At 34.9% G+C, this 24397-nt stretch overlaps 1 protein-coding gene across 7 annotated transcripts; it reads right to left on the bottom strand.

The window, feature by feature from the left end:
• Positions 1-994: 994 nt before the first annotated feature.
• Positions 995-24328, bottom strand: LOC114274293 (uncharacterized). 7 transcript variants are annotated; one of them, XR_014328424.1, is made up of 12 exons: positions 23795-24328; positions 9586-9780; positions 9191-9472; positions 8818-8852; positions 8645-8734; positions 8175-8274; positions 7697-8094; positions 7371-7506; positions 5067-5127; positions 2997-3190; positions 1271-1409; positions 995-1156 (listed from the first exon to the last, which is right to left on the bottom strand). XR_014328424.1 is itself a non-coding variant. In XM_082867569.1 (11 exons), the coding sequence occupies exons 1-11, from the start codon at positions 24105-24107 to the stop codon at positions 5725-5727; spliced, it is 2946 nt and encodes a 981-aa protein (XP_082723695.1). In that variant the 5' UTR covers positions 24108-24328; the 3' UTR covers positions 5336-5724. The 7 variants fall into 7 exon arrangements, 2 of the variants coding, with proteins under 2 accessions (XP_082723695.1, XP_082723694.1); XR_014328423.1 differs by having other exon boundaries at positions 1271-1369; XR_014328421.1 differs by lacking the exons at positions 995-1156; positions 1271-1409 and adding exons at positions 5663-6585; positions 6683-7290 and having other exon boundaries at positions 2829-3194; positions 5063-5127.
• Between the last annotated feature and the right edge of the window lie 69 nt (positions 24329-24397).

Raw genomic sequence — 24397 nt, 5'->3', positions numbered from 1 at the left:
GGACTTTATCCTGTCTGCAGTGCCGGCCCTGGGCACTGGCCAACAAGGCCATGGCCTAAGGCCCTTCAAGATAGACCTAAAAAAGGGCCCCTTTTATTATGGTATAGTGTAATATATTAGGTATGTTTTAAGTTAAAAAAAAATTAAAGAGAAAATATAAATTAACTTAAAATAAATTGACCCATTAAAAAATTAAAAAGTCCATTCAAAAAAATTAACATTGTAATCCACTAAAAATAGACCCAAAAAAGGGTCCTCCTATTATAGTTTATTGTAATATATTAGGTATATTTTAAATCTAAAAAAAAATTAAGGAAGACCCTAAAATAAATTGACCTATTAAAAAATTGAAAGGCGCATTTAAAATAATTAGCATTGTTATTCATTGAAAAAGATTTTGCAAAAAAATAGATTATGCAAGTATAATTAATTTATTTGCTTCTAAAAATGCAAGAAGAGCGAGGATCAAACGACACTTATTAATTGTTGTAATGTAATACTAAGTATTTTTTGTAATTTTGACACAAATTTTGTCTTTTATCGTCATTTTTTTTTTCATTTTTTTTCATTCAATGAAAAAAAAAATATGAAGGGCCCCAAAAATTTATTAATTGATTATTGGCTTTGGGTCCCGGAAATCTCAGGGCCGGGCCTGCCTGTGTTTACACCCCATTCTATTTATTTGCCTCTCCTCTCCACATGCAAAGGGGGCACACATGGAGGTGGAGTGTGAGAACTCGACATATATTATTGGGCCAAGTCAATAACAACTCAAGCTTTTGAGAAACTAGTTTTCTAGCAATGACACGCCAAATAACTCATTTCTCATTTGCTTATAATGTATAAGGGGTGATATTCCCCTTGATGCTTTTTCTACACAAGTAGCACCCCCTTGGTGTCCTTTTTTTTTTATTATAAAAACTCACCAGATATATACATGCATATAACAACTATGCCTTATCACCATGTGAATGTAAAACGACAAGTGAAATTCTTGAAGCAAGTAAGTTCCATAATATAAATAATCTGCAAACATTTCACTATAGAAAAGAAGAAGAAAAAATCCCATATAGGGTCTGTACTTTCCATTGAACTGAAAGCAAGTGAACTGCTGCTCAACGGTATGCAATTTCAAATCGGGTTGTGCGCCCATAATCTAATTACACAGAAAGAAAAAAAAAATGAACAAGAAGAAGAAGAAGAAGAGAGAGCAAATCAGTCTTTGATAGGAAGAGTCCAAGGTCAATATGCTTTAAAAGATTTGGCATACCTTTTCCATTAGTGGGGTAAACATGTCATCTGCAAGATATGCCAAGGTTGTACCACTATCAATTACCACTGCTTTCCCAGACTGACTAATCCAATACATCTGTGGGAAGTTGTAGAACATCATGACCCACCTCAATTGCCTTCAAAATAGCATTGTAATGTGCCCAAGATAAGAAAAGAACTGTAATTTAGACAAGATTCTTGAACCGAGATCAAACCCGATTGAGGAACTATAAAGAGACAAGAATAATAAAAGAATGTTATGCAGTAGCAACTAGCAAGTCCATTAAAAATAGATTTAAAATTAACAATCATATGCTATATTAATATCTCTTTCTTCTAAAATTGAAATAATAATAATAATAATTACTAATAGATGAAAGAAAATAGATATAGTGGCGGCTCATTTCTTCATAATCTAATTGCTAATGCAAATAGAAACTTAATTCTTGAGTAAGGGTGTTCCTTGCATGTTATTTTATTCCTTGAAGTAAATTTAACAATCATTACCCAAGATTTAAATACTCACTTCTTTTCCTAAGTAGGTGTGGGATAACTTTTTTTCTCACTCATTGCCTGAGAAAGTTACTAGAAAGAATAGCATATAGTTCTTGACAAAGTGGAATGGCAAAAAAAATCATGTAGCCGACCCCACGTGGTTAGGGCACAGGGCATAATTTGACAAAATTCAATAAGTGGTTACTAATGTATCGAATAGTATGGAAAATCTAAGGGAAAAAAAATTATGTACAATACGAAAAGTTTTTCTCAAAAAACAAAAAAACAAAAACATAGAAAGGGGAACCTATGGTGGTCAAGGGAGAAGTGGGAGGTGTCTGTGTTGTTGGTGGAGATGGTGATTGATTTCCTGTTAAGCATGGCAGAAATTATGCATCGCCATTGATTCAATCTTCTATCTTTTTAATTTTTGTCTCAACATAAGCACAAAGCCATTCGTTTAAAAAAAAAAGCCCCAACATGTCACATTAATCTTACAAACCATATCGATGTTGAGCCTAAGATAGGTCTAGATTGTTAATCGCTTGGAGAGAGAGTGGGAGCAGAAGGTTCAGACTTGAAGTCAAGAAATTGGAGCTTAGTGGTTCAAACTAAAGCTCATTGATTTAATTATATCTAGCCATTGTAGCTTAAAATTGGTGGATCCTGACAGAGTTGATGTGTCTTGATGAAGCTGATGTAAAGGTGGTAGTCTTGCCATGGTGGTTCATATGGTCGTGTGATAAATTTAATTGGGTTGATAGGAAAGAGATAGACACAATAGTTGAAAACGTAGTCATTTGTTTTCGGTTGCCATCAACCAATAATCTCTAATCATGGTGAGGCAATTAAAGTGACACAGAAAGATAGTTCAGAGGTAGAGAGGGAAACCAACGGTCTTTGTGATGGCTTTTTTGGGTGAATTCTTTGTGATGGCTGGTATGACAATATTTTGGTTATTTTACAGTGTCATTGAATATTATAAATGTCTTTTAATATTACTCCACATGAGGGGAAATAGACAATTTAAAGCATCAACTTGGTCAACTTGAGTCAGATACTAAAATCCAAGCTAAATAACCACTTCCATTCCATCAAAAGGATGCAAAAAGTACTTCAAATACCAATTTTGTAATGAAGACAAAACTCATCCCAAAATTAAAATATCTCATAGTTTCACTGCAAATTAGAAATCATGATGTAAAATCATATACTGGTTTGGGACCAACGGAGTTTAGTTTTGGCTCCAATAGCAAAGATTCCACCTCCATTAGTGCCATCCAAGCAATGTGCAAACATTTTTTTAACCTTTCCAACTGATGCAAGCTGTGATATCATGGAAGCATTTGCTTGTTCAAAACCAAGGATGCCATCAAGTGCTTGAGAAGATGAACCTAGCTGACCGGATTGTTTAGCTCCACACCTGTCTTAGATTAGAAATATTTATATAAGGAATAAAAGAAACATTGTACATAAACTGTGCTAAATAATTATCAAGTTTTCAACACTAATCAGACCTAAGCAAGGCGCATATATTCGAAACTTGAGAGAAGATGTCAAAGATAATATAGATTTCACTAGTAAATCTAACTTGTTAATGACCATTTCATCTAAAAGCTTAAGTTGTTACAAAGGGTTTAACTTAACTATCAAGATAATTAATGCTGCCTCAAGTGTGGGCACTCTAAATGAATGAGCCAAACATGTACAAGTATTAAATTTATTGGGTAGAATGAATAAACAAAGGAACTTCTATAACATCAAAAGGACATATGACACTGCTCACCCAAAATAACCCACATAACTCTTTTTATATTATTATTATTATTATTATTATTATTATTATTATTATTATTATTATTATTATTATTATGTATATTGGTTACAATGACTCATCAATGACAACACAAATCACAAATTATTAAAGAATGTGCCATATACAGTTGTAAGTAGAATGGACCAGGGGTCAGGGGTTTATTGTGGAGTGAAATAAGGCGCTAAAATTTTTCTTCATATCTAAAATCTCTCCTCCAAGATGGGAATGCTCAACCTTATTCTCCACACTACACTACCCCACCAAACCTCACTCCCTTTCTTCCCTTCCCTTCATAATTAACCCTACATTGAAGCCTTTTTAGTTCCTTTCCTTGCTAGAAGATAAGTTTTCTTCTTTTTTTTTTCTTTCTTTTTTTTACCTTAATAGCTTCACGAATCTCCTCCCTCCCCAAATTAGTCGATTTCTTCAATTCAATTTTCTCAAGACTAGTGCAGTTATTGATCTTCTCATCCACCCTTTTATCACTATTATCAGACAACTTTCTCACATTCTTAACTACTTCACTAAACTATTCATAGCTCGAGCAACCACCAATAACTACAACCAATGTTTTTGTCTACCTTCTGGAGAATAAAAAGGCCTCTATCATCAATTCCAAATGACACCTCAGAACCTCAAAGCTTGATCCTACCCTATTTCCAGCCCCATTTCAAACCCCAGACTCCCCTCCACCCCCTGCAAAATGGGGAGTTCATATGAAAAATCCACCGCCCGTTCCTCAAATCACTTCTACCTCTGCTTCCCCTTTCAAATTATTCCTCCAATCACTAGAGAGAGAGAGAGAGAGAGAGAGATCTAAAAGAATGTGTTATATAAAAGTTGGCCACATGCAAAACATAACTTTAATTTAACCCTAATCTCTATTATCTTCTCCTTTTGTCTAAACCCCCTACTAACTTGGTGCATCAAAGGACTTCTTTTGTAAGAGCCTGTGAAAGAGGAGGTACAGTCCACAATCAACCCAGTCCCACCCATAGACCTTTGATAATACTCTGATATCATCAAACCACATGCATATCTTTTTTATGGTTTTCTCTCTACCTTTATTATTGTTTGATTTATTGTTTATCAAATTTTAATTCTTTTTTTTACGAGAGAGAACGAGAGAGATTTGATTTACTGTTTATCAAATTTTGATTCCTTTTTTTTTATGAGAGAGAATGGGAGAGAGATTTATGGTAGAAATGAAATAGTTGGTGCTCGTTGTAAAAATAAAAAATAAAATCAACAGAAGAACTAGAAGCCTAGTCTCAATGAAATACATATTACATGTCTAAAAGTCAGAAAAACCAAAATTAGCAAGGCCAAGTATCGAGTCACATGTCATCACCATAATCTCAAGAATCAAACGAGGGACAAAACTTTATCTATCCTATACATACAGTCAAATGCAAGCAAGGCATCTTAAATAATATTGTCTACACCCAAAAAATGACGGAGCAAAGTGTCAGAACTAACTTACTGGTCCCTTCCAACACTGAGAATCCACTGAGCAAGATGAGTTAAATTCCCTCTCAAATTTCCTGCAGATTATTCACAGCATATTAATGAGAGAGAGAGAGTTGCACTAGTGATTTATCCTTACAGAACAGGATCAGTGACTGCTGCATTTTCAGTGGCTAACTTCAGTGCCTGGAATGTCAATGGATTTAATGATGTTCTATATTACCTTACTTGTTTTCTCCACGTTAATATGTGCTAAGCATACGCTAGCATTCAAATCTCAAAACAGATGAGAAATCCAACACATTTATTATATCTGATCTGACAAATAGTATGTGTTTATTCAGGAACAATTTTTCCTATACAAGTACTATGAACTCCAATCCAATTAAACTCTTGCACAATCAAAAAACACTAGATGACAAGGTTGATCGGACAATTTGCTAATATATGGGAAGTGTTCATAGAAGAACCAACTTAAAGATTAATAAACTCAGGTGAGAGAAATATAGAACAGAGACCCATGCCTTGAAATGTTAATCCTAGGTTCAGATAATAAAAAAAAAAAAAAAAAAAATCTGATCTCCAAAGCCATGTAATGGAGTGTTTTGACACCTTTTCCACTGCCTTGTCTACCGTTGATTCTGATTCTGTTATAAACCTGAATTAATCTGCTGCTACATGGGAGCAGAATTTTTGTCCGCCAATGGAGTTCTTGTGCTGGGCATGAACTCAACTGTCGTGGAAAGAGAGAGTGGTCCAGTCTTTGACAGCATATTTGGTGAAACCTGCTGGCGGGGAAAAAGGTACTCCTTAGAGAAGGATGATGAATATATGGGGGCTCTGTCATTTTCAGCGAAATTGTCACCAAGGTGGGAATGAGAGCAACCCCTCTTCCCTTCGAGCTCTATCACCACGCCCCTGTTGAGATCAATGACCTCCAAACATCTATTTAAACCATTAACATGATCTCCAAAACTAGGTATGTTTTCTTTTTCGTTGTCATGAAGTGAATGAGGGTCATTCTCAAGAGGGTGCCTGCTGGCCCTTTCATGTTCTTTCGTCATTGGCCTCTTGCTCTCTCCACCCATTTCATTTTTCAATATCCCTTCTGTTCTTTTCCTTTCTGCCTTCAAACTAGAATGCAGGCCTAGTTTTTTTGAATTATGTCCCCCATCAATAACTTTACTAGATCTTGAGCAATTTTCTCTGCACAATTGAGGAGATGTATCAGTCTGACCTTTTGAAGTTTTCCCTGGTAAATTTCTCAAGGTTGCAGACGTGCTGGACATTTTTGGGGAATTTTTATCTAGCTCATGATTCTGTGCTGCATATCTGCGAATGGCATTCAAAGAAGGATTCATCACTCCATTTTGCATAGAACCAAGTTTTGTATCCCCATTCTCTAGTAAAATTCTAGTAGTCTGAAGTTTATCCGGCCTTTTTCTGTTTGTCACCCCACTAATATTAGGCAAAGCACTCTGCGCTCCAAAATGAAACAGGAAATCTCTACCTACCGTCGACAGCGTAGCTTTGTCCTGCCAAAGTAGATAAGCTTTACTTGATTGAAATACTGACTTCACAAGGTAATACTCATAACATAGAACTAAACAAATTGGAAGAAAATAAAACTACCTCATCAAAGAACCCAATCCTTGGTGATGGCATTCGGAGACCCGAAGGTTTGAAATTTCTGGTCGATTTTGCAAGATCATTAGCAGTTCCCCTAACTACTTCAAGACATGGATCTGGAAACCTTGTTTGATGACTTTCTTGATCATCGAAACATTCATCATGCGGGAAACTCTGAAAATTTAATGCTTGGGTGGCATCATTTCCTAAACAAGCTCCTCTGGAAGTACTGGTATGAAAACTGACCTCTAAACAGTTGGGGCTTTGGTTGGCAGTTGATGATGATTCTGAGGACCATCCATCAATGGAGCTAGCAGGAGATTCATAAGAAGAATGGTTTGACATGGACAATGAAGGGGTTGACAAACCAGGATTTTCCAACACAATTTTGTCTCCTAGTGAGCACCTGAGAGGAGTCTTGGAGGTTGAACCAGAGGCAGCAAGACTACTTTTCCTGTAATCTGCTTTTCTTCTCGAGTTTGAGGAAGATTTCAACGACGAAGCACTACTGGTAGTGACAGAAACTGAAGAAGATGATTCAAGGGATGTTGTAGAGCTAGTGGAACATGAGTTTCCCAATCCAGATTTCTTGGATAATATAAAATCTTTCCCTGTAACAGTCAATGCATTTTGATGTAAATTCCATTAAAAGTGGAAGAAAGGAACTTTTAAATTATACGAAGGTTCTTACCAGATCCAAGGGTTACAACTTTATTTCCCATTTTGACATGGTCCGCACCTAAGGAAATCTTTTTTCTTTGTCCTGCTGACACCGTGTTCATCCTGCTTAATGGAAACGAATTAGCTTCACCATTCTTTTTAGCATCCTGTATTGATCAAATTAATTTGAGTTAGTTAATTCATATCCTAGAGTTAAGTTTCATTTCCTTACACAATCTTGTGTCTACATATCCAACAAGTTAGACTACCAAATGCTGGACAAAATTGTAACTTGTAAGTAATAAATAATAATACTCATAACATAGAACTAAACAAATTGGAAGAAAATAAAACTACCTCATCAAAGAACCCAATCTTTGGTGATGGCATTCGGAGACCTGAAGGTTTGAAATTTCTGGTCGATTTTGTAGGATCATTAGAAGAATGGTTTGACATGGACAATGAAGGGGTGGACAAACCAGGATTTTCCAACACAATTTTGTCTCCTAGTAAGCACCTGAGAGGAGTCTTGGAGGTTGAACTAGAGGCAGCAAGTCTACTTTTCTTGGAATCTGCTTTTCTTCTCGAGTTTGAGGAAGAATTCAATGACGAAGCACTACCAGATGGAGAACAAGAAGCTGATGAATCATTACTGGTAGTGACAGAAACTGAAGAAGATGATTCAAGGGATGTTGTAGAGCTAGTGGAACAACATGAGTTCCCCAATCCAGATTTCTTGGATACTAAATCTTTTCCTGTAACAGTCAATGCATTTTGATGTAAATTCCATTAGAATTGGAAGAAAGGAACTTTTAAATTATGTGATGGTTCTTACCAGATCCAAGGGTTGCAACTTTATTTCCCATTTTGACATGGTCCGCCCCTAAGGAAATCTTTTTTCTTTGTCCTACTAACACCATGTTCTTTTTAGCATCCTGTATTGATCAAATTAATTTGAGTCAGTTAATTCATATCCTAGAGTTAAAATTTCATTTCCTTACACAATCTTGTGTCTACATATCCAACATGTTAGACTACCAAATGTTGGACAAACTTGTGACTTGTAAGTAATAAATAATAATGCAGCCTTTCAATTTGAGCAATCGAGATGAACACTTATGCATACTAAATACTAAAAGGAACTATATAATCTCATTGTCTTCGATTTATACATGCCTGGACAAACTTGTAACTTGTAAGTTATAAATAATAATGCGGAATTTGAGCAATTGAGATGATGAACACTTATGCATACTAAATACTAAAAGGAACTATATAATCTCATTTTCTTTGATTTATACATACCTGGACAATTTGTGGATGGACAACCTCCTTAACTCTTTTTGATCCTTGCATATAGACGCTTTGCCTTCTAGAAGTTGGTGTGGATTTCACCTGATATTTAGATACAAGAGAACTTAATTTCTCAATAAATGCTAGAACAATTACAATGAAAGACTACAATCAATAGCACATACCCTATTTCGAGAGATGTCATCAAGTTTCTTCAAGGCTGAAAAGAAGCAACCATAGATATTGAGCATAGATTTGTGATAAACAGATGCATAAAAAGGGAGACCATATAACATTTTTTACAAGACACTAAGGCTAGGTACCATCCTTCTAAACACAAGATATTATGCTTACTAAGCCTAAGAGTAAGAAAAGAATTTAGGACAAGTGAGGTTTCAATATTTCCTGCTGCAACAATAGTGGAAGGCCTGATTACCCATTAAATCTCTTTGGGATACCTTAAATGCAATCACATTGCAATTCACATACAAAATGAACAGGCAAAAATTTCTTCTTCCATTCACAATAAGATTTGTTCTGAATTTGCAATATACTTACAGTGGGTTTTCCGTTTGTGGGCTTCTCCAACTCCTGATTTGCAAACTGACTTGCAAATATTGGACATTATATTGGATTTCTCAATGGGTGTTCTTATTTCTTCAAACAAATCAACCTCAGTGCTTTGGTTGCTGTCCAAAGAGAAGTCATCACTATCTAATGTAGATTCTGAGTCTGCATATCTCCGCGTACACAGATCTTCTTGAGTTACGGGTAATAGGTGAGCTTCAACCTTCTCAAATCCTTTATTTATAATAAACAACTCTTCTGGATCTAGAAGTCCTGATCACGCATGAAGCATTAATGACTTCGAATTTTAACTTGCTCTAACCATATGAAATGAGTTAACATTGGCAGAAGGCACCAAATATTTCAGATTTCTTGTAAAAGCATACCTGCACTGGTGAAAAAAGCAATATCCCAATCTAAACTTTTGCGCAAGTTGCTTGCTCTTCCCAACTCAGTGGATTCATGAAATAAGACCTTTTGCTCCCTTTGCTCGAGTATTTCTACTGCATTTTCAGGTTCACGAGAATTTGTCGTCCCAAACAGCTTGAAACCTTCTTGCTCATCTATTTTCTCCAACACTACTATGAAAATGAATTCAAGAATAAAATGTTTCAGGCCAAAATTGAAAATGGAAGAATGTATATGTTCAAGTAACTGCAGAATTGTTCCTAATGTTGATGCAGAAACTAAGATCAGTTGGTGGTTTTTCATGCAGCCTAAGCCAATTAGAGTCCTTTAGATATTGATGTGTTAGTTATCAGGAATTAGGAGAGTCAAAGATGATGCAGAACTATGAAATATCTCACAAATAAAATGATATCAGAAATTCAGACCTACCATAAGGGAACTACTGTAAAATATTAAGGTTCTTAAAATTTTGCTCCCATCCCCGAAAGTAACTGAAGAATTAGAAACATAGGTCTATTCTAATGGATTGATTATTAGTCTTAACACTATGATAAACAATAAGACATGAAAATTAGAATTAGAATATAAACATGCCTACATGGAGCAGAGAAATATCATTCATATACTATATAACCTACAATTAGATTATTATAGAGTATTTCTTCCAATATACTTGTGTTATCTCACATTAAGACATAAGTACAAAGTATTGTATTGGTGGAGATTAGGTGACTAGTTACAATTTATAAAGCATGGCTAGAGGGATACAAGATAGAGGTATGACACAATATGGATACATCAATACAAATTCTGAAAAAAGTAGGATATGGATTATGTTAAAGGATACGACCATAAATAAAAATATATATAAATTTAAAAGTAATTGTCATAAATCTTTTAGGATAAACTATTTTTCTTTATTTATCTACAATTAGGAAACACTCTAATTTTGGCGAAGCTGAGTCAAACTTTAGATTTCTAGAAAAAGTTGAATAAAAATTGATTAATTTATTTAGATGGTGATAATTAATCAAATCATTTGAGAGTCACATAGTTATTTTATATAAATAGTTACATAACCACCATGAAGTATGTAAGCTCTCTACTTCCAATCCCATGCTCCGCATATAACTCCACTATCATCAAGAGTTGCAATGCTTCCCTACGATGTATTCAAGCACATCAAGTATGTGTTAACTTTCTAGTCTACCAAGTAGTCTTAATTTCAAGCTACTAGAAGTCACGGCACGCAAAAAAAATTCAAAGTGTAGTATTGATAGAGATTAAGTGACTAGTTGAATCTATAAAGCATGGAATGGGATACATGATAGAGGTATGACACAATATGGATACATCGATACAAATTCTGGAAAAGTAAGATATGGATTATGTTAAGGATATGACAATATATAAACATATATATATTTAAAAAGTAATTTTGTGAAGACTATTTTTCAAACTACTAGGAGTCATAGCAAGCACAAAGAGTGCATAAATCATTGAAAGACAATAACAATTCTAAATATAAAATTTATGGTATAAATGAAATGTTACCAGAAATGATGCCGTAAATTACTTCAAAAGATCAGCAACCCAGTAATTTTTTTTAAAAAATGGACAAAAAGAAAAATAAAAAAGTAATCAACAAAATATTCAAAGTCCCTATTAAATTTTATGTTTAGAATATCATCAATTTTTGTGTTTTTTTTTTCATGAGATAACAATACCATCATCAAATTGAAGTTATTTAATCTCTTTGTAACACATTTGACATAGGAAATTAATAACAGTGAAAGAAATGAAAATTATAGGCAGATAGATCACTATATTTAGCTAAGCATATAGCGACAATGACTATGAAAAGCTTCATACACAACATCACACAAAAAAAATCAAAATAAATTATATATATATATACATACAATTTATGGTAGATGTATATGTACATAAAAATGACGAAAAATCTTTTAAGTGATGTCATTTAAACCAAGGTGGTGGTGATAGTATAAAATTATTGAGCAAATCCAAGGAGATAATTGAATGATCTTCTTCTCTATAATATTGGTTTGGAGGAATTGGAAAGTCTATTCCTCTTTGATAGAGCAAATATGTATATTCCTCGTATGGTACTTCTGCATACGTACTGACCGGGTACACAACACATACCCAAGCTTTTTCTTTTTAATTTTTGGAATACCCAAACGTACCTAGTATATACCTAAGCCGTACCGTACCTCAGTTGAAATAATATTTTATTCTACTGCAGAGATAAAACTCCTTTCACTAGACTTCTTTTTTATTTTTTATTTTATACTTAGCATGATTTTAAAATTAAACTATGGTTTGTAAATTATTTAATATATTGACATTTAATTTTGATTTATACCTTTACTTTTGACATTAAATGTTAATTGTAGGTTGAACCTTAACAAATTAAATCATTTAATTAATTTTTGCATTACTCCAAGGTAAAAATAAATATTTTTTTACAAGCGTACCAAGCCTTACCCGTACCCTATTTTTTAAAAATTTTATCGTATTGATGTACGCGTATCGTACCAGTACTAGTATTCGTATTCGTACCTGTACCCATGCTTCATAGGCAACAATGACTATGAAAAGCTTCATACACAACATCACACAAAAAAAGTCAAAATAAAATTTATATATACATACAATTTATCATAGATGTATATGTACGTAAAAATGAAGAAAAGTCTTTTAAGTTATAAGATACAGATAACACAACGGGTAAAAGAATTCGAAACGAAGAACCTTGTTGGTAAATCATGTGCTTGACAACCATTAACTATGAACACCCAACAATGGAGTGATACTACAGTATGAGTATCACCGACACTAGTCACAGTGCAAAGGCTGGATCGTTCTCTGATGGGAGAGAGTTAGAGAGAGAGTATAGGGAAAAAATGTTATAGGTAAAAAACCACATCACGTATCTGATGTTCTATATATTAAAACATATAATCAGATATATAACCATATATATCCATCTATCCATATCTCCTGATGTTCTATATATTAAAACATATAATCGGATATATAACCATATATATCCATCTATCCATATCTCCTAAGGATAGGATAGATGTAGATAGATAGAGGGTTATCCTAACAAATAGGATAATCAGGAAATCAAATTCAAATTAAATGGGTAATTTGAATGGGCCATGGGTCATGCCACATGGGCGCCCAAATTCGTGTCCAATACCCGGCCCAATTTCCAACATCTCCCACTCGCACATGAGTTGGCATGATACTGCCACATCTCTATCTCAATCTCCCAAATATTGAACAATCCCATACTAGCCAATGAACCATGCGACCGCTGAGAAACACTTGCATGTGGGAGCTCTATACTAGAAACTCAAAATGAGCCAGCATAGGGACATCAATCCAAAAAATAGAAATAGTCTCATACACCCCCGACCTATCTAATTACACCAGTCCAAAAACATCTTTAATCCCTCAAAAGAACATGTTTGACCCTCTCAATTCTTGCAATATATTCACTCAATCCGTCTCTCATACAGAGCGATGTGAGTTGTCAACACTGAATATACAACTGCTTAGGATTGACTGCTTTCCCAGTGATGTCCCTTAAGGCCGAATCATACATGACCGCAAGCGACATACCAAAGTAACAGAACATCAACCCCTTACCTTGTGACACAGTCAAAGGTCACAAAAGGGTACATAAGTGAAAGTCGTATCAATAATGACACGTAAGACTCACACGGTGAGGAAACAGGGATCCATCCTCTCACCTCATTACTCGGTCGCCAAGCACATAGAGTATGAATACATGCTACGATGGAGTAACTTTTCCAAAAGAGTGACGTCATACTCAATACACCGTACAGATCTTAGTCTAGTCTCTTTCTAGCGCCTAACCCGAATTCTCTATTTGCTCGCCTTCCAGGCACCAAATGAGATCTCGCATCTGGCTAATCATAACAGGCACAACATGGAAAGTGGGTACCAACATCCATGTTTGGTCCTTAACACAACCTCATCTTGGTTGTAACCAAGGCGACATATATAGTGGATAATTTAAGCCTCTCTTGGCTCCAAATAAAAATAAACCACTAGTCTCATCCGTGCTTGCTCCCAAGTACCAAGGGTGATTGCTCGTGTGAGTGCGCCAATCTTGCTTGCTGACATCATCATTTGCTAATCATTATAATACAAACCATAATAGTGTCAACATCCCATCATCTCACAACAAATAAGTGATTGATTTTAAAAAAAACACGACCACAGTCTGCGCAATTCTGGATTCCAAGCATAAACCTTATCAGCACCTCTTGCGATAAGCATATACAACGGAATCCACCATGTGCGCCTCACATGAAGTGGTTCAAGATCACTACCACTTGCGTAATTACCTCTCTAAAGATATTTTGGTGACCAATTTACGTTCATTCAAGATGCGCCCAACTAGCGCATTGAATCTTACAAAGGGCAAATTTATACACTACCAGTAAAGCATCCTATCCACAGTCTAATAAGCAACGTCAAGGTCTAAAACTACTCAGTTGACCATCTAAAGAGATAGCACTCATTATGTCGAATATGCCCACATAGCATACTTCAGGCTCCCACAAAAAAACAATCAAGGAATATAAGTCATTTGTTTCTCCCAAAGACAATCCGAGGATTCACTCAATAGCTAAGGCTCTAGCTTTTACCGATAGGTAAGTCAATGGGTTTGCAATTTCGCATTTAGAATCATTCTAGGATATTCCTTATGTAAGTCATTAAAGACAAATTGAGAATTCTCACAGAACAATCTCTAAGGATCTTACATCCGAGCATATAAATAACATCACCCATGTCCATCATGTCTAAAACAGAGGACTGCCAACCCTAGATGGCGACAACCGTATAAATTCCTGGCTCATAATGACTAAGTAAGGAAAAACTTCTTTTGGACCATTGATCATGCCTCAGTGGTCTTCATCGATCATCGTTGGCCTATCATGGCTCAATGAAATCTAAGAACCATTATTTTAGGCCGTAAAAGATTTATTCGAACTAGCAATCCTTTTTGCACTCCTAACTTTTCACCATAAAAGCAAAAGGTAAATCCCTACGGATCTACTTATCCAATTCTCCAACGAGAAGTTGGGTCACAACGTCCACAAATCAAAATTCTGAACTCATGTCAATCATAGCCTAAGTCAAAGTAACCTTACTCCCCAGGAGAAAGTCTTCTCATGGTCTACACCTTCCTCAATGGTGCGACTTTTCGGTATCTAGTGAGCGTTATGCCTTGAAAAATGACTATCCAAATCGCGCGTAACTTTATAACAGTTTCGCGTCATAGCGGAAAGTCAACCAAATTATAGAAATGGTTAATCCTCAAAGACTTTGTCTCAAACTGCGCAACATTGATCCACTTTTCTAAAAGTAGGGGACTAGAGAGCCTTTGGCATTATCCTAGGCTCTTTATCATCTTGCGGAGCAATCATGAATGTTTCCCTCTCAATCACCCAGTGATGACGTGAAAAATTTTCACATTCTCTACCACGCAACTAAGAATGTAGAGTATTCTTCTCTAATGGAGTAATCCACTAGTAGGCACATCGCTCCCACTGTCCCTAGGATATTGAAAATTTCTTTCCATTCTCAACTAGGCTACATAAACCACTATATTTAGAATTCTCTATTTTATAGAGTTCCAAAACTCTATTCACGTCACCTTTACTAAGAAAACTTTATGCGACTTAGTTACATCCCCACAAAGCTGTTTATCTATAAGCACATGACCTAGAAGGTTTACATGACTGCATACAATAATGCGCCACATAACCCTAAGTTTTTACAAGACAGCATACAATAATGCGCCCTAGATCTTTAGGTCTTAACTTCGCAATCTTAAGAGAAGTAAAATAAAGATAAGCTGCTTGATGGTTACAGATCGCCCACAAATAGCTCTCTGCTAACCCATTACTTAAATGGAGTGTAAAATCTGATATGGAAGGCACTTAGTTAGGGATATAGGCAACAAACTAGTGCAATTCCCAATTGGGAAACATTTTGCGCCATCATCCACCTAACATAAACAATACTTAATTCCTTATCTCTACTACACCATTGTGTTGTTGAGTACTAGGAATAATCAATTTTGGGGGTGTTTGTTTCAGCTTTTCAGAGCTAACTTATGGCTTTTAGCTTTGAAAAAGTTATTTTGGATTGTTTGGTTAAACTTATTTCAAACAGCTTCTGATTCTAACAGCTTATTTTAACTCAAAAAAACTGATTCTGAGAAGCTGCTCACCCCTTGCTTCTGATTATCAGCTTCTGCTGTGGACATGTTAATTTTTGGTTCTACTCTTAAATTTTTTTATTTTTTATTTTTTTAAAAATAGAAAAAGACCCAAATGGACTATAGATTATTATTATTATTTTTTTATGAGAAATGTAGACAAACAAAAAATAAAAATTAATTGAAAAAGTTATTTCACAGCTTATTTAACAAACACTACTCAGCAACTTAAATCTATAATCCAACTGCTACACCAAACAGATTAACAACTTCTGATTAAAGTCATAATCTATAATCTGTTAAGCTATAATCTATAAGCTGTTTTAACAGCTACACCAAACGGGGCCTTTCTAAGCATCCATCTCTCTTCACAGAGTTTTAAAAAAAAACTCAAATAGATACTTGCCACCTTGGTCAAAACTAAAAGCACAAGCTCTTATCTAATTGATCTCAACCTCGTGTGTGCAATGTCAAAAATCATATCAAAACTTTTGACTTATGGGAGATCAAATAGCCTTGACTAAGATGCGTATCGTAATCTATAAATGTGTCAAGAATGAGGCTAGCTATCATACCCTTACACATATCAAGTCACAAATATCATAGTGGACTAAATGCGCCAATACAAATGCCCTTCTGCAGCTTTCCTACTTGTGCGCAACCATTGCGAACAAAGTTACACATTCACATGAGAGCAAGATGTCACAAGCGAGTGGGCCCAAGAGGGCCTACTCAAACCATCTGTCATCTTCTCATTAATGTGATTAAGTATAATAAGCCACCAGTTCATGACCAATGTCATAAACTAATTCCAATCGTTCTAATGTGTGAATTCTCGAAGACAAGTTTTAAAGGTTTTAGGCCCAACTAGGTAATGACTCACGACAAATTCATGTTTACTAGATCATAAAAGGATGTTATGGAGATATCAAGTGCACCTAAGTCGCAAATTTAACTAGTAAGTGCTAATCCCCTGCACCTTCAAGTCAATTTTATTTTCCATACACTTTACTGCATCTAGTTGAAAGATGACGATACTCCTCTTGCCATCTTTGTTTCTCGCTTCATAGTTACTTGCAATTAATTCTACTATCCACAAGAAGGAGAGAATAAGCTATCAATCTATGACAACTCCCGAAGTAACTTAAGCGCGAATTAGGCTAAAGAGTCTAATTCAACACAATGCTCTCATGAGCCATGCGTCAAATTCTTAGAGTCATAACAACCTTGTCGGCCTTGACCTTTTCATTACTATGTTACAACGTTTGCTAAGTGGTAAACGTTATTCAAAAGCGTTAGCCTAGCTAAGGAATCATACAAAGAAGCACCTCATCATGTCTCACACTCAAGTGTGGAAACAGTAAGTGTCCAGACTTAGACAAGTTGGCAATGCAATAGATTTTGCAGTCACTTGATGCTAATCTTTTCACTAAGTGTTAATAGATTTTTGCTGCTACTAAGCGCTAATCTTTTAATTTCAAGTGATACTTTAATGCACACTATTATAGTGCGTGAAATTTTTGCTCCATCCACTCCCAACAGTTGGGTAGAGAGCAAAACACTGCTCATACTGGTTACTCGTCTTATACTTAATGACTAATTCATTTAAACTCGCATTTCTTGGATGACGTGACTCTTGAATGTCACTTTATCTAATGATGCAACGTTATTACAAGTTAAATTACAAAGTCAATCCGTGCAGCTCAATAGTCAAGATCATATACAGATCTATTGAAGGCTTACTAATTTCACAACTCCAAAACTCACCAATCAAAACTACGTAGCATGCCGCTAATCATAGCGCACACATCAGTTTTTATTGTGTCAAACAATGCAACAAACCACGGCGACTTTGAGTCATGTTTCCTTACTTTGGCTCAATTAAACTCTAACCTAAAATCTCCAAGACTTTTTGCTCATCTAAAGAATAGGATTACATTGTTCACATTTGAACATCTCTACTAAGTTTAGGTCAACCAAATTAACTTCCATAAGCTAAGTCAATTTAGAGAGAAATTCACATTGGGATTAATTTGATTAGCATAATATAATTTTGCTGCAAAAATCTATATTAAATAGTGACAATATTACACGAGTCGCAAGATCGAAAATCCGCTATGCTCGTAATCATCTTTTGCGCCACAGGTGACAATTATCCAAAAATTTAATTTAATTCATGCGCAAAATATTAGTTTTTAGGAGTAAATCTACAAAGATTTCTTTTAACCGAACAACCTCTCACTGACTATGGCATGTCTAAAGCATGATAAAATATTCTAATTCCATACAATAGCATCTTAATGTAGATTCACAATCAACTCACGCTATGTTACATTTAATAATGGAATTTAAATAAAAAACAATTAATCATGTTATTCTAATCACAACATATTAGAAATTCTCTAGGCAAAAAATAACATGCTATGTTTAATATTCAGATTATGCCATAACAGAAAGTATATCACTTCTGAAATTTTTTTGGAATTTCAAATAATTAATAAATACCCATAAAATCATAAATAAATATTCCAGAATCTGGGAAAAAGAAAAAATCATACCAGTAAATAGTAAACCATTACAGCAGTCTACCGAAAAAATTTCAGTCCCAGAAACTTAGTCATGCAACACCAGAAGTATTTTAAAGCAGAAATAATGAATTATTATTTCAGGAAAAATATTTTTATTTTCATAAAATTTTGAAAATTTTACAGTAGATTAAAAATTTAATTCTAAGTCTAACAGTACCAACCACACATAAAACAAAACTATAACGAATTACTTATGCCCATTTAAAACAATTTTATATTTTAAAAAACAACAAACAGCGCCTTACACCCAGCTGCCAAACCAGACAAGCCAGCGCTGAAAACAGTGCGGGTCGGCTTGGCGCACGGCGCGCGTGGACAACGTGGCTGACACGCGTGATGGCGCGTGGAAGCGCGTGGGAAGCGTGATGGCACGTGGCCGCCGCTGACAGCGTCAGTTGGCGCGTGAGGCACACGCGCTGCCTTCCGGTGTGTTTTCTGGTCCAATTTTGGTACTGCCGGACTCTATTTTCCAAAATAAAAACAATGGTGGTATCAAAAATGACATTTAACAAACACAAATAATGGAGTGTAGCACACTCTCTCTAATGAGAGTGGAAGTGCAGAAACTCTACACTTCATCTTCTTCCTTAAGCCACCAAAAACACAAAACGAACCCAAATTAGGGTTTATTGTTTCTCATCAACCGTAAGTCGGAATCAGGCCCATAATATACCATTTCGAAGGTATCGAAACAAGGATTCCAAATATATAATTTTCATAACATAAAAACAAAGCGTTTAAAACCAGCATGCAGTCAAAGTTACAAAAAATTAAATATGAATCTCCATTTTTCTCAAAATCCGACCGTTGGATTTTCATGAAACTTTGCAGATATATTTTACATGAAATATACAACATATGTAAATTTCAAGTTGATCGGAGAAAGTTCGAAGAAATATTAATTTTTCATGCATATATCACGTGTATATATATATATAATTATATACATATTTTAATACACAAAAACAAGCACGAAAATACCCATTTATGGCTTTGATACCAATGTAAGATACAGATAACGCAGCAGGTAAAAGGATTCAAACCATATATTGTGTAAAAGAATCCGAAACAAAGAACGTTGTTAGTAAATCACGTGCTTGACAACCATGAACTATGAACACCCAGCAATGGAGTGATACTACAGTATGAGTATTACCCATACTAGTCACAGTGCAAATGCTGGATCGTTCTCTGATGGGAGAGAGTTAGAGAGAGAGTATAGGGAAAAAATGTTATGGATAAAAAACCACATCACGTTAATATTCCATATATTAAAATATATAATCAAATATATAACCACATATATCCATCTATCTATATCTCCTAAGGATAGGATAGATGTAGATAGATAGAAGATTATCCTAACAAATAGGATAATCAAGAAATCAAATTCAAATTACATGGGTAATTTGAATGGGCCATGGGTCATGTCACATGGGTGCCCAAATTCGGGTCCAATACCCGGCCCAATTTCCAACATAAGTGATGTCATTTAAACTAAGGCGGTGGTGATAGTATAAAATTACTGAGTAAATCCAAGGAGATAATTGAATGTTCTTCTCCATACTATTGGTTTGGAGGAATTGGAAAGTCTATTCCTCTTTGATAGAGCAAATATATATATATATATAATACACACAGAGACGATGTACTTTGCAACTCTGTTTTTTCCACTGCAACAAGAAACTGAATGACAATTATCATTTAATCAAAGACCCAACCCACCTTGAGGCCTTTAAGCAAAAATGTTATCCTTCAAGTTGCAACACTAGTAGGAGCAAGAAAACACTTTATCTATAATAGAACTTGCACCACAGACATCCTCCAATTCATATAGAAAACCATTTGACTTGAAAGAGAAAGTTGGCAAGTGAAAAGCAATTTCGGGAGAAGTTGTCAGGATGTGAATTTGTGGGAAGTTGATTTTAATGTTTCCAAGTGGAAAGGAGTTTGTGAGAATTTTGATTATTGCCCCATAACTTGATAGAAGGAAAATAATACACAACTTCAGTACATGATCAACACCAAAATGAGCCCCCTTTATATATTAATATTGATAATATATTCATATAAGATATATTGAGGGTTCATTATGTCCACTCAAACTCGGACCAAATTTGACATGCTTTATTCTTAATGTTTCCCAATTCTTCTTACCTAGAAACTACTCTTGTATTTATCCTAACAATTACTCTAATGCTATGTAAGAAATACTCAACTTTCAAAATAAGTTACATGATCTAGGCGATGCGGAACGTGATATGTGGAATTTATTTATTTGTAATTTTTTTTTAATTTATGTTTTTTTTATTATTAATAATTTAATTAAAACCTTAGTACATTTAGTTACTTATTTTATTAGAGATTAGGCTTCCAAATAATGTCATAATTTACTTTGTTATTTTTAATTAGGGTTTCCTACGTTGCCTATATATATGGCTCTATGTAATAGTTTTCGGTTAGCTTTGAGATAATAGTATTGAGTAGTTAAAGATTGTGGCCGTTTTTGTGAGATAAAGGGTTTGACCATTGTATTCTTCTTCTCTCTTCTAGTTCTACTCAAAACTTTTTGATCTTCTCTTTTAGATCAATTCTCCACATATTCTGATTTTAGGATCAATTGAATAGCCGATTTAGTACTTGATTGAAATAAAATAAAATAAATTTCAAATTATAGATACGTTTAAGAAGTATCAAATAGGTTTATGCTAGTATCCAAAAAGTATTGATACTCGATACAAATACAACTCTCATCTAGAAGTATCTGTATTTCATAGGTTGCAATGAATGTCAAATCTGGAGGAGAAGGACTCCGAAATCCGAATCAAATTGGGTGGAAGAAGTTCGGGTGAATGCTGGAATCTTTCCCAAACCCTCGAATGTTTGGTTTTGAAGAACATATATATATATATATATATAAACAAGTAGATACTAATATACTATCTAATCAAAGTTTGATTCTTTGATTTTGCTATTAATACGCCCAAGCAACTTAACCCTTCAAGTACAATTTAAAGTCTTTCCCTTACATCACACAGTTAAATGACAAAACTCCAATAGAGATTTTTTCAAAAATAAATAATAATAAAAATTAAATAATCCAATCGAGATCAAGAAAAACAGTTCCTTTCATACAAGAACATGTCACAATTCACAAAATCAAGCTTCATCAAGATTTTCACAATTAACAAACATCAAAATAAATCCTCAAACCCTAAATTTCGTTTAATTTCTGAATGAATTGCAAATTTGAAACTTGTATAACAATTGTATATAACCGAGATAAACAAACACAAACATAGATATTGACGTAACTACATATAAGAAGGAAAATAAAGGAGAACCTAAAAGTTGAAAGTCTTGGAAGCTATCGCAAATAAGCAGCGATAAGAAAATAATTTTCTAAAGAAATATCGAAATATTTTAAAAACAAACCAAACAAAACCATAATATTTTAAAATATTTTTAGCATTTAAATATTTTTAGCATTTATTGTAATAAATAAATGATAAAGAGTGATGTTAGGGATCCCAATTAATCTACTAAATTTTCTGCCAAATCTCTCACATGTGTGAGTTTGTGCGGGTCGAAGTTTGGTAGATTATTTGGGGTTCGTAACATTTTCCAATAATAAATATAATTTTAAAATATACTACAAAACAAAAAGGAGAATTTACCCATAAATCCTATATGGGGGAGAGTTGATCCATTTAGTCCTAAGAGTTTTCTTATGGACGGATTGGTCCTAGTTTTTTTTTGAAAAGGCGTATCTCTTGACTAGAATACCCTTTTTAATGATTCATTTTGGGAACAAATTGCTAGGTGTGTGAGATTAAAACCATACTGGTTTAAAAATAAGAACACATTAAAACGATAAAAACGCTAGAAAACCTTGACAGAACAATGTCCATACACATTGACAATATAACCACCACTACTTATTTTCATATCGTTCAACGACACAGTTGAGTACGGTGTTACTGCCGTGTTATATAAGCAGATCCAACACATCTACAGTTCCACAACACAGGACACTACACCTAGGTTGGCCAACATGTAATGCCAAACCACATAGACATTAGGATCACATAACCAGGACCACATTTTGGTTATATGGTTTAATGTGTATGTGGAATTCTCATATATCACCCATTAACATCACAATCCAATTGCAAAATGTGCCACCCGGATAATACCCCAACCTAGAAGTGAAAGAGAAACACAGAATGGTTGATCCTACCAAAAAAAAAAACACACATCAACACACAAGATTGAATACCAGATGACGTTGCCAAACAATCTAAACCCAACAAAATTTAAAAATCTAACAGTGGTGGACCAAATACCAAGCACATACCACAAAAAAGGCATACAACATCAGTATTAAACCCCAACGTTATAACCCCTAACTCTACGCTAGCAAACCCTATCGATAGGCCTCCCATTCCCGACTCCTTTTCAAATAAACATCACTAACTTGGTCGTGGCGTTGTCATCTCCGCAACACCCATTCAACAATACAAATTCAATGTCAGCTGGCTCTAACACCCAATCCCTCGTTCACACAATGTAGGGTTTCTGTATCCTAATGTGCCTCAATCTCATGACTTCTGGAAGTTGCAACGAAGAACATTGGAACCCAATGTCATATTAACTACGCAACAATTCAACATTGGGAATACAGAATCTTTCCTACCCTGATAGTGTGAGATTCGATTGCAAAGGAGGGAAAACACAAAAAATCTATAATGAACTTGGTGTAAATGTGTAATTTCAGCCTATTACAAAATCCCACATTCACCCTTTGTTTTCCACACACGCGTGTTCTGCCCCCATCCCTTAAAGTAATTTCACTTATAACAAGACTTTTGGGTACATAAGAAAAACCTAGGGACTAATCAGTTCACAAAATCTAAATTTAGCATTTATTGGTACTTCACCCAAGCAAAAATGACGAAATAATATAATAAGGTGAGATGATATGATTGTAAAAGATCCAAATTAAAAATAAATAAATAGGATGAATCACCTTATTTTGAGCTCACATCAAAATATTGGACAATTCAATTCTTTCCAAAATAAATAATTAGAAACATAAAAATTGAATATAAAATTAAACAGAACCCTTTTACATGAGATGAATCTCACTTTTTATTAATCCTACATCAATTCAGCCATATATTTTTGTGCAGGTAGAATAATTATTGTTTACAAAGGTCAGTGACACAATCTTAACTAATAAAAAAATATGTATAATTATTAGGGCTTAAATTAGTAAAATGGTAAATAATGGTTTTAGGTTATACTAACCAGAAATACCGGCGGTGCAGGAAGCAAGGACGAAGATCGTGCCGCCGAAGGCCCATGCGATGCCGAGGATGCCGACACCGCCACACTGGTCAGGGTTCTTGATGGGGTCAATCTGGCTCTTGTAACCGATGACGATGAGGACGGTGATGTAGAGGAAGAGAAGTGTGGCTATGTACTCTGCAATGATAGCTCTGTAGAACGACCATTTTGTCAGCTCCGCCACGTCCACTAGCGGAGCTGGAGGCGGGTCGTGGTAATCCTTGGCTGAGAACTCCTGCTCTGTTACTACTGTTTTCTCAACTTCCTTTGCCATTCTAACAAAAGGCCCTCTGTGTGTAGAGAGAGAGAGAGAGAGAGAGAGAGAGAGAGAGAGTTAATGTAGGATGTGGAAGGTGAGGAAGAGAGGGGTCGGTATTTATGGAGAGAGAGAGAGAGAGATTGCGGGGAGAGAGTATTTTGGACCCTGTTTGGAATGGTTTTCAAACCAGGATTCCAGCCCTTTATTTGCGTGGGATGTTTGTTTATAGTTTCCACAGTTAATTCTACGCTCAGTTTTGAAAGTTTTATCAAAGGCGGAAAAATTTAGACTAACCAGTCGTTTGG

The sequence above is a fragment of the Camellia sinensis genome, chromosome 4 (genome assembly GCF_055761805.1).
Source record: "Camellia sinensis isolate YWXY chromosome 4, ASM5576180v1, whole genome shotgun sequence".
NCBI lineage: Eukaryota > Viridiplantae > Streptophyta > Magnoliopsida > Ericales > Theaceae > Camellia > Camellia sinensis.
Note: the sequence above shows the minus strand (reverse complement) of the source record. Positions and strands in the feature narration are given on the sequence as shown.